Source organism: Morone saxatilis, unplaced genomic scaffold (genome assembly GCF_004916995.1).
Source record: "Morone saxatilis isolate NCDOM2014 unplaced genomic scaffold, NCSU_SB_2.0 Contig16, whole genome shotgun sequence".
Lineage (NCBI taxonomy): Eukaryota > Metazoa > Chordata > Actinopteri > Moronidae > Morone > Morone saxatilis.
The window spans coordinates 19,284,956-19,296,292 of NW_023339718.1; the positions used below are offsets into that span (position 1 = coordinate 19,284,956).

The 11,337-nt window shown below is 37.8% G+C and overlaps 2 protein-coding genes across 5 annotated transcripts in view; one reads left to right on the plus strand and one right to left on the minus strand.

Moving 5' to 3' along the window:
• rufy3 (RUN and FYVE domain containing 3) overlaps window positions 1–4,303 on the plus strand; it is a 17,179-nt gene extending 12,876 nt beyond the window's left edge. For 2 of the 3 annotated variants that reach the window (XM_035657858.1, XM_035657859.1), the window contains exons 14-18: window positions 1,129–1,252; window positions 1,338–1,423; window positions 1,523–1,550; window positions 1,807–1,884; window positions 2,637–4,303. In XM_035657858.1, coding sequence (XP_035513751.1) covers window positions 1,129–1,252; window positions 1,338–1,423; window positions 1,523–1,550; window positions 1,807–1,884; window positions 2,637–2,780 — 460 coding nt within the window. In that variant the 3' untranslated portion in view covers window positions 2,781–4,303. Of the gene's footprint in view, window positions 1–1,128; window positions 1,253–1,337; window positions 1,424–1,522; window positions 1,551–1,806; window positions 1,892–2,636 lie in introns of all 3 variants that reach the window. The other variant, XM_035657860.1, reaches the window with a different exon arrangement.
• Window positions 4,304–4,433: 130 nt separating this feature from the next.
• grsf1 (G-rich RNA sequence binding factor 1) lies at window positions 4,434–10,605 on the minus strand. Of its 2 annotated transcripts, none has more exons than XM_035657864.1 (10): window positions 10,198–10,605; window positions 8,899–9,037; window positions 8,349–8,504; window positions 7,923–8,057; window positions 7,181–7,322; window positions 6,941–7,059; window positions 6,371–6,456; window positions 6,136–6,271; window positions 5,911–5,964; window positions 4,434–5,133 (listed from the first exon to the last, which is right to left on the minus strand). In XM_035657864.1, the coding sequence occupies exons 1-9, from the start codon at window positions 10,420–10,422 to the stop codon at window positions 5,921–5,923; spliced, it is 1,182 nt and encodes a 393-aa protein (XP_035513757.1). In that variant the 5' UTR covers window positions 10,423–10,605; the 3' UTR covers window positions 4,434–5,133; window positions 5,911–5,920. The 2 variants fall into 2 exon arrangements, with proteins under 2 accessions (XP_035513757.1, XP_035513756.1); XM_035657863.1 differs by lacking the exon at window positions 4,434–5,133 and adding an exon at window positions 5,162–5,554.
• Window positions 10,606–11,337: the final 732 nt, after the last annotated feature.

Consider the following 11,337-nt stretch of genomic DNA (forward strand, 5'->3'; position numbering starts at 1 on the left):
TTGTTGCGTGAGGTTTTGGTCCTGATGGACCGCAGCCTCCTGCCAGAGGGAAGTGTCTCAAAGAGTTTGTGTCCAGGGTGGGAGGGGTCAGCCACAATCTGTCAAAATTGTCAAATGAATCGGGATTTCCTGGCATTGCTACATTGTTTAAAACGGCCATTGTTACCAAGATGAATTTCACGTTACCTGAAAATGATTTGGATTTTGATTGTCAGTGAATGGCATTGTGTCACACTCCTTTCCCCACAGATCGGTTCCCCTTATTTTCTCCCAAATTAAACCGCACCACCAACCACTCATTGCCCTAAATGCTTAACATGACCCTGATCTTACCCCAACCCCAGCCATTCAGCTCTGCCACACCTAACCCTAACCTCAGCCACGGGGGGCAGCTCTGTAGGAAACACTGTTCAACTTAATTGACTTAATTCATAGCGAAAACTATTTGAAAACAGAAAAAAAAAAAAAAGTTTTTAATGTGTTTTAGGATGGACTGAACTGTAGCTGTGGCTGTGTTTATCAGATGTAGGCAGAATATCTAGCTGGGGTTATTACTTTGCTCTCATATGGCTGAAATGTGCAACTTCAAAGCAGTTAACATGTCCATGGAAAACAGCTGCATTTGGGACTGATGGAACCTGCATCAGGACTTTTTGGTTGGAAAGTGAATTTTTGGGCTTCCTTAAGCAGCCCGTAATTATCATTTCACACTCTTATTGTAAATACATCTTGTACAGTTACATACACTATAGCTAATAATCATATTTCTTTTGGTGTCTGTGAGTGTTATGTTGACTTTGTAGAGCCTGATGTTGGAGTTTCTACACCAGACTATAAATGTAGCTGTAAAGTCATTCACTAAATTTCCCGGTCACACATGTAAAGTGCCTCATCGAGGATGCTGATATTATAATTTATGGTCTATCTATCTATGGTATTTATAACCCCTTTGATTAATTTTAAAATGCTAAATGCAGCGCTAAGTATAGTTTTTATGTATTTATTTTTTATTATTTTTGGGATGTTTATTTTTTTATAATTCTGCATGTCTTTTTTCAGATAAAGCATAATTTTATGAATGTTATTAGTATAAACTTGTGTTCACTGCGTTGTTTGTCTTATTTGCAGGTCTAATCTGGAGCTGGAGCTGAGAAAAGAGCGAGAGCGAAGGAGTGAGCATCATTTCGACACTGCGTCCAGACAGTCCACCACTCCTCGGAGGGAGAGGAGACACCCAGAGAACATACCAAAAGTAAACCTTTGATCATAATTAAAGATTTCTCTTGTTGCTGATCTGTCTACTTTGTCCTGACACAACATTTGCGTGTTTTACCAAGTGTCCCCCAGAGTCCCCATCAGTCAAAAGGGACAGCGACCAGTTACACACAGGAGCAGAGGACAAAACAAGTCTGAGTTCCAGTTTGTAAGGAGTTTTAAAAACTACAGCTTCTAGAAAATATATAATCTGAGTAAATTGTTGGTTCCTCTTTTATTAATTCATGTATTTATCTCCTCCTTTAAGGTCCTTGTCACACCATGAGGATGAACAGGTGAGGTCTGATGCACAAAAAGAAATTTAAATTTCTTATCAATCGATCTGTTTATGATTGGTTTTACTGCAGTCAGAAAATAAATATTTACTTCACTGTATTTAATTCATGCAGTTTGTATTGTAATGATGCAAACAAGAACTGAAGTAACGGCTGAAACGGTCAACTAGTATGTTTGTAGTGCTAGTTTAAATTGGATATTACAAAAGAAATATTGGCTATTTATTAACATTCATTATGAATTTATTTCCTGTAGGACGACTCATTTGTGGAGATCAGCGAGCCTTCCATCTGTACGATGTGTGAAGAGGACGACTCCCTCCTGAAGACGAAGGTACGAGGTGGGAGATTATTCTGAACTGTGCTGAATCCACTCCTTTACAACATTTAGTGCCTCTATCAATCAGAGGAGGGTGTTAGTAAACTCTTACAGTGGTCCAGTCTTAATTAACTTAATCTTAACTGTCTTTTACAGGAAAAAATGAATAATTATCAAATGAAGGTTTATACATATGGGATTTTTAGATGAATTATAGCCAGTATTAGCCCCCTCACCAGTAGCTCTAATGTAGTATCGGTCAGTCTGTCAGCCCTCAGGAGGATTTGTAACGTCTTTGGTGACTCCTGCACTTGTTCATCATTAGCAGATGTTAGCATGCTAACACAGTTAACTAAGTTGTTGGGCATTGCTGCCAAACATCAGTGTGTTAGCATTGCCACTGTTAGCATGCTGGTGTTAGCATTTAGCTCAAAGCACCCCTATACTAAAGGGCAGCCTGACAGAGCTGCTAGTTTAGACTGTTATGTTTACATCTGTGATATTTTGTCAAACCAATCCAGCTTTGAATCACACAAACAGTGAACTGATTAGAGGTTTTAGAATATGGGGTTGTTTCCAGTTCAGAGTTAAAAATATTGAAATTAATCTCCCAGAAACACCTGGAAGAAAAAAAATACAGTTCCTTTTTGCTCAGAAAGTCTAGACTGTAAGTGGTAAGACCCAGCTGGCATCATTGGATTTAACCAGGATTTTTAAGGTTAATTCTGCTTTAGTGTTTAGTTATAATCCTGTTATTCTTTCTCCAGAAACAGTGTAAGAACTGCAGTGGGGTTTTCTGTGAGAGCTGTGTGACCAAAGAGCTGCCGTTACCTTCCTCCATTCTCCCAGAGACTGTGTGTACCGCCTGCTTCTCTCTGTTACTCCAACAATATGCTTCAACGCCAACATGAAACAGCTCGGCATTTTACTACAAGACACAATGATCAGACACATGGACACCAGAAGCATTAATCTGTAAAACTGGCACTGCAAAAATGCACTTTTTGACTTTTCATGACTCAACACGTTGAATGATGAAAGATCTGATGAAGTCCTGTGAGTTCTGAACTTGCATTATTTTAGTTACTTTAAGTCAGCGATGTCCAGACATTTGCTGTTGAGAGCTATTTGTATGCAGGTTTTCATTTTTCAAATACAGGTGTAGCCATAATTCTTCCTTTCTGAAAGTGTGTGTTGAGCTGCTGTGTTACCTTTTTCTAGTGAAAACCTGCACTCAAAAAGCTGAAAATGGTGCCTGGTTGGAGATAACTGATTCTAAAAAGACAACCTCAGTCTCATGCATTTAAAAACTGAATTTCCACAATGTCCACTGGGTGGATTATTGATTAAAAGGTCAACTGACAAATATTTTTAACCTCAGTTTTAAAAGATGAAAACTTTGTTTTGGCCACAACTGTTCTCCATTATTGAAACTTTTCATTATGTCTCTCAGACGAAGCATTCATTTTCACACATCGGGTTCAGGGCGATACTGACACTTTTGACCAAATTATATTATACTACGATATTAAATGTGTCAGTTTTTTGGGAAACCCTGTATGTGCTGTGAAACACTTTTTATACTCAAAATTGTTCAAAACAATCCAAAAAAATATTCATACATTAGTCATACACTTGGTCTAATGTGATTAATAAAATTGTAAAACTGTAATGTAGAACTTAGGACCAGGAAGAGACAAATATTGAAGTTTGATCACAGCGATATGATAAGCAAAATCCTGGACTGCTAGACTATATCTAGTCTCTTATCATGATATCAATATTAGATGAACATATCATCCAGCATTGGTGTTCAGACTGTAGAAAAGAGTTGATTTTGCTGTTCAGTCTTTATGTGAAAGGAATGGTTGGACATTTTGGGCAGTGTGCTTATTCTAACTAAATGCTCTAAGCACCTGTTAATTGCTGGCTGTTGCTTTGTATCTGCCGTACAGACTTAAGCATATTTCCAAAAATGTCAGACCATTTGAGTTCACAAAGCTGAATGCTATGGGTATTATATTTCTTTACTGCTGATTGTGTTCTGTATCAGTTAGAAGCGGCATTAACAAAAAGGGCTCAAAATCATCTCCTGCTGACAATATTTTGTCCGGTTAATCTTGAGGTGTGGCAGTTAAATCATAAAACAGTCGGATATTTAGATTTTAGTCTTTTCTCTGGATAATCTAACTCCTTTCTGGCCATTGTAACATATTATCGCACTTTTAAATGCATGGCTTTTCTGCCTGTCTGGTTTGAAGTGGGCATATCGGGGCATCTTTAGAACAGCTATTTTTATGTTTTGTTGGTTTTTATGAAGAATAATTAGAAGCTTGGTAAAAACCAGTTAAAGATTTATTCATTCTTGTTGAAGCTAATTAACACGTGAGATGGAAATGCTTCTTAGATCGACAATAAACTTTTATTAAATTTTGCTGGTGTACGACTGGATTATTTTAACCTGTATGTCACTTCACATGAAGAGTAAAGAGTTCAGTTAATCCTTAGATCCTCCTCTGTAAGCAAAAACTAAAAATTATTCTCCTAAAGTATCTCAGAGGACAATTTCAGTGTATTTGTTGCTTCAAATTTGCTTTTTGGTTTATCCACACAACAAAATGTATCCTCCTGCAATTAGTTTTACCATTCAAAGCGACCGATGCTAGTAAACGTAGATAAATGTTTTGTAAGAGCTCAAGTAATGAGTAATTCAGAGTAATAAAGATTATTCAAGAAAAGCTTTTTTTAGATATTTGATTGGCTGACAAAGCTCCACTTTTAACAACTGTCATGAATATATTTGGATGTTATCTCAAAGGTTTACAAACCAGCATGATCCTGATGTACTGATTCAGCTGCCAAGATCAGTAACTCATTCTATAAATGGTCTTTTTAATATGAGACTTAACTCTGAAAGCACCATTTATTTTGGTGACATAAGGTTGACATTCAGATGTTTTTCTCAAATCCAACAATGAGCTGAAGCCAGTAGGCTAGTTTTGAAAGTGATACTGTATGGCACCAATATCAGGATTTGGTTTTCCATCTGGAAATCCACAATTCTGCATATATTTAATTATAAATTATATAAATTCTGTTGTCATTTTCACTCACAGCTACCTTTGACGTGTTCATTCTTCAACTTCATTCATTTTAGAAACTCTCACACTTGACCAAGTGAAACCATGACACAGCAGGCTTTCCTTAAAGCATTCGCCAGTTCATCACTCATGATGTCAAGTTAAATTCCAGAGAGGAGACTTTCTGTAAAGACACAGTGACAAAATAAATACGCTGTTAAGACAAATTGATTGCCTGTTTATTTATATAACATGTCTGTTTGTACAATAAAACATTCTGATGGGTTTTTTTAAAATAATTTAACACAAGACATTATTATAGAGTGTCCTGACTCTTAGGTACCCTGCGTCTTCACGTTACAGGAATACTCTTTGTGGGTGTCAAGAGAAAAATGCATTTTGAGGCATATTTTAACACTAATGACCTTTACTAACATTACTGAGCAGAATACAACGTTATTATAAGTAGCAAGAGGAGGAGAGACAATAAAGGTAGTGTTTCTTTTGACACCAGGGATGTTTTAATGGTATGATCTCCGAGGCAGGCTGGAAAATGAATACAATAGTCTTGTGTATGTGTTTGGCATCTGTGTGTCGCCATTCACCTGCAGGAGTAGATGCAACATGTTAAATCACATCCTGAGTTAGAATGTAACCTCAGCAAAGTTTGTGCAAGAAGCTAAAACCAGTAAAATCACACTTTTAAAAGATTTTGAAACCAAATATATTTTTACAAAAGGAAAGCAGCACAGAGACTGCGATGCATTTCATAAAAAACTGGGAATTCCCAAATGGGATGTAATTACAACTCTTACTGTGATCCAAGACAAACAAGGACACTCACTAAACTGTCCCTAAGAGATGTACAATTCTGTCTCCTTTGTTATTTACATGTGTGCACTGCTGAGAGCCAAATACCGTGTCATATACATTAGAGTGTGTGTAATTCAGTGTTTCTCACCTTCTACCTTCTATTCTGGTCCAGTGTTCAGGAATAACTCAATGTACCTGTCTCCTAAAAATAAGAGAAGGTTAAAATGTTGAGTGAAAGTTCAACTTGAGGTGACCAATGAACAGCAATAATTATTTTGACGCGATAGAAAGCATCCTGACTGATATACACTGATATTCCTAGGTTATTAAAAATGCCTACGTCAGCTGGTCCTGGTGTCTCTAACAGTCTCACCTATAAACTCTCTGTCTCTGGACATGGCGGCTACGGCGTCCTGGTGGCAGCTGAAGTAAATGCTGGCCTCTCCACTCGGCTTGCCCTGTGGGCCGCATTCAATCAGGATCTTAGACACAACAAGAGGAGAGAAGAACTGCAAGAGAAAAAGCACATCAGAAAATCATGCGCAAGTGACCTCTAATGCAGTTTTAACATCTTGATGTGTTTGTCTTCATTTTTTCTCTTTTTTTACCCTAACAATGTCTTCTCCGGTCGCCTCGAAAGGAAGTCCTCTCATATGGACGTAATGAGACTGGGGGGCCGAGCTACTAAGAGGTCCTGATAGAGCAGATACACCAGGATAAACTGTTTTAATAAATGTTGTCACGCACAGCAGACATGTCAAATATCTGTAAAACATCTTCCCACTTTTCAAGTCTACTTCAACCTTGTTAATGTGTCATTTGGGCTTTCATTTTGTTTTATGTTTTTAAGGAATTGATCAGTTTAAATATATTTTCACCAGGATTCTGCCCCCAACCATCAAAAATCCAGAAAAAAAAACCCCACCAATGACTACTTAACTTAATGAAGAAAACCATCCGCACGCTCAAATCTATGCAAGAATCAGGTAGCCACCTGTTTTAAAACAACAGTGTTTGAGCTACAAAGTATAATTTAAACATCAGATTCTGACCCCGATTTATTCTTAGATTAATTTCTTACAGATTTCTTAAAATAATAATAATAATAATAATAATAATAATAATAATACATTTTGGGGGTACTACAAACTCAATAATGAACCCCTAAATCCCCTTACGAGGTCTGTTGATCAGTGAGGCGTTCCTCCTGGACGTTGTATAAGGGCTGGGCTGAGGAGGAGCTGACGTTTTTTCAGAATAAATCTCGTTGCTTCTGCTGGGAAACACTTCAATGTATCTGCAAGTACAGACGGCAAGGGATGAGCAACAGACCGACAAATATGATACGCAAGTGTGTATCATTTGTGTGTATTTGGACAGAAATGAGAGAAACACAGTGAGCATGTGCAGAACCCTACCGGTTTCCGATGTGACGTCTGTCTCTCTGCAGAGCTTCATCCGCTGCTTCTTGAGTAGAAAATTGCACAAAGGCCTCTCCACTGTTTCTTCGTTTGCTGTAGTCTTTGACAAAGGTGATCCCATTCTCCATTATATCCAAACCTGAAAGACACAGTTTCCAGTTTTTCATATTTTTCATCAACTTATTCTCCACTCATTCTCCACTCAGGCTCAAGTGAAATGTAATTTGGGTTGGCCAGGTAACCTCATACTGTCAATGTGTCAACGTGGACTTATTATTATATTATTTCCACTTTATTACAACTTTATACTTCTAATCCACTTTACCACAAAGTCAAATATTGTACTTTCACTTGGTAACTTACTTTTATTTAAATTTGAATCTTTCTGATTAAGTGAAGAAGTGTTCCTTTGTGGGTTGTAAATTGTCCTACTTTAAAAGGTAAAGTAGAAACCCTCTTGAATGAGTTGGGAAATGCCTTCTCAAAGGACAGCAACTCTGCAAACATATGATGATCTTATAGAATATGATGCTGTAGATGAAACTACCCAACAGTATATAAAGTAGTTGAAATGAGCTCAACATCTACAGCAGGAAAATGCAACACACACATTCACGCAGCAGTAATATTAATCCAAGAACATCATATACAATAATAAATACTGATACCATTTTACTGCAGAATGAGTACTTTTACTTTTGATACTGCAAGTACAATTTGCAAGTAAGGGGTTGTTTACCTGAAAAAAACTGGACGATGTCGGCCTCTGTACAGCTGTAGGGGAGACCTCTGAGCCGCACCACCCGCTCATGAACTTCGGTATTGAATTGTTTCTTCAGGATGACTTCAGCATCTCTGTTTGTCACTTCATACACTTTAAAAACACAAAGAGCAGGACATGAGCATTTTCATATTGGCTAATGTGTCCATTATTGACTGAAAGTTACATTATTAACGAAATAATTCAAAAGTCCCAGTAAGCCATGACAGCATGAACAACAGCAGGGCCCTGAAACTGAAGCAGCTAAATGGAATCCAGCCACCACTAATATTATCATTTCCATCTGTGATTTCCCTGCTATGGCATTTCAAAATGTCTTTGTGAAAAAGTCCAATCGGCATCTGTGTTTCAGCCCTCCACAGCCTGGAATACTAAGAGACGAACCTTCAACGTAGCGTGGACCCATGAACTGTCCGTGCTTCTCCAGAGCATTGTTGACATCCTCCTTGTGCTCCAGCTCGATGAAAGCTTGTCCCGGCGGCCTCCCCGTTTTATCCACAACTAAATGGATCCCCTTCACCCCGTCACGGATCCTACACTCTGAAGCACAGAAAAAAAGAATTACTAAAAATTGCTGTTAGACAATCAGGAGAGCAGACCACAGCGTAAGACTAACATTTGTGGCATTGATTTAGTAATTAAAGAGTTATGACAAAGATATAGTATACTGTGTGCTGAGGCAGGATGTTCAGCAATTGGAAAATGGTCTCTACTATCAAATACAACATTAACAGAAAGTGATCACATTTTGAAAAGTAAACTTCACTGTCAGATTTAAACTGATTAAAACCACTTGAATTGCTAATATTAATGTATTTGTGATGAGCAAACATCGATCAGTAATCGACCCGACATATCAGCGGGGCTCTAATCGCCACCTTAAGTAGAGGTGTGACACTCACTGACTGTTACGGAGTCTCCACAAATCTCTCACCTGAGAAGAACTGCAGGAGATCCTGAGCCGAGCACGACCACGGGAAACCTATCACCTGTATGACGTACACCTCCCTCTTCTCTGGTTCGGGATCATAGGCCGGCAGTGGTGGGTATTCATCATCACACGGTGTTTCAGCCTGGAAGACAAAATGTAAATATGACGACTTAGCCACACACTTGCTGCAGCTACCACCGCCTGGGGCTCTGAGGCAGTTACTGCAGGTAATCGACCCAATGGGGCACACCATGGATTATTTATTACTTAGAATACTTGAATACATTTTGCCGTCACAATGATATGGACACAGTGCTCTGATAATTGTCTCTGTATTAATTAATCCACATTTCCCCTCTCTACTTAAATGCAGTGGTACATTTACTCAAGTACACATTTGAAGTACCCGTTCTTTACCTCAGTCTTCTCTTTTCATGACACTTTATACTGTTACTGCACCTCAGAGGGAAGTACTGGACTTTTTACTTCACTTTCTTTTTTTCGGACAGATTTAGCTCCTAGTTGCTTTAGAAATTAAGACAACAAGAGTTTATAAAATATGATGCTTTGTTATAAACGTAACTACCCAGCAGTATATATTGTGTACATGTACTGCTTATGCTAAAACATTAAATGGTTCCAGTTTCGCAAATTTAAGGATCGACTGCTTTTACTTTTTCATTATTTCAATAATTTGAATGCATTTTTCATCATTTTGAGGACAACATTATGAAGGTGTCACTTTGGGCTCTGGGTAAATACTGACTGCATTTCTCACCACTGTCTGAATTTTTACAAACCCAACAATCGGTCGATTAATGGAGAAAATAATCAGCAGATGAATCCATAATGGAAATAATACTAAACCAAACAGTAAAGTCCTGCTTTTATATTAATGAATGAGTAATAATACTCTAATAATATAACACAGTATAACAGTCACATGGGACATTTTACAGAACCTTTATTTCTATACTTATACACTTTCCTGGTTATTCTTACATACTTGTGTTACATAACGTATGTCACATTTATAATGCAGGACTTCCACGTTCAGCTATGTATTTTTATTTATCAGAACATTTCCTAAAGGATCTGAAGACTTCCTCCACCACTTCCTAAAAGTAAGAATCTACCTACCTCTTAAACACACTGAGACCGATCACTGAGCTATATTAAACCACTGATAAAACACACGTAACAATCCTTAAAGGTTAACAGGCTCGTCTCCAGGTTGAGCAGTCAGTAGCTCCTCACTCACTGTCACTCACTGTAATAATGTCTGTGCTGCATGTGGCTCACCTTGGTACAGAAACTGGACTGGCTGCTTTTCATTGCGGACTGAAGCTGATGCAGTCTCGGTAGACACACTGTCCGGGTTGTTGATGTCCATGTTCGCTGCTGAATGAACCTACACCTGGCCGACAACACGTCGCCTCTGGTTTGACTCGCTGCCGATAACGTTAGCTGTCTAACTGCGACACACCGCCGCACCAACAGCGACAGCAGCTTAGTGCTGCAGGACATTTTATCTGGCTGTGTGCTCAAAGTGCAGCAGCCTTTCAGACTGAACCGAGGAGATATCCACACTGTTTCAGAGCGGCTCCTCTATGGATGGAGCTAGTTAGCTTAGCTAGCTGCCGGTTCAGCGTTAAATCACGTGTGTTAGTCAAGGACATCACCAGAGGTTTAAGATCCTGTGAAGCTGCCAGAGAGCCATCTCTACTTCCGGTTGACTTCCGGTACTTGGATGAACGCGGTAGAGTGAGTTTCATGATTTTTATAATTATTAACGTTAATTAATTACTAACGTTACCGCTAAATGTTTGTATATAAATGTTTATATATTATCCATCTGTTGGTTTATTCTGAGACAAACAACACACACGTCACACTTGTGCAAATAGTAATTAACAATATCATCAAAAATAACAAAATTAAAGATAAATTTAATACAGAACAGAAATACAATGAAAGAAAATAAAAAAATATTTGGTCAACTATTTACCTTTTCCTGTTGTCATAAAAATATAAAATGCAAATATACAGTATAGTATATTTAAAAGTAAAATTTAAATAGCCTACATTAATTATAATAGGTGTGCTATTGTTTATTAACCCCCAAAAAATTCAAAACAAGATTGGCAACAATTGTCAGGCTTAATCTATTATTATTACTTTCCGTGTTTTCTCTTATGTTAGGAGACATAGTTTGGATCAACTGTGAAAAGCGTTATATAAATAAAGCTGAGTTTAGTTCATTTGTACAGAAAACATTAACAGTTTCAACTGAAAAAATGTTTTTAAAGAATAGATCTGCCTGCTTACTTATATTGTCCTATTTTCTGTTCACTATATGAATACACTGTTCTGTCATAAGCACAGCTGCATTTACATTTTCAAAACTTCTGAAATATCCATCCCAGTAAAATACACATAATA

Excerpts from the sequence above, each read along its gene's own strand:
- grsf1 (XM_035657864.1), bottom strand. The coding sequence starts at position 10,422 with ATGTCCTGCAGCACTAAGCTGCTGTCGCTGTTGGTGCGGCGGTGTGTC. Across the intron at positions 9,038-10,197 it reads AGTCCAGTTTCTGTACCAAG|GCTGAAACACCGTGTGATGA; the intron begins GTGAGCCACATG and ends TTTGTCTTCCAG. Across the intron at positions 6,457-6,940 it reads CTCACTGATCAACAGACCTC|GACCTCTTAGTAGCTCGGCC; the intron begins GTAAGGGGATTT and ends CTGCTCTATCAG.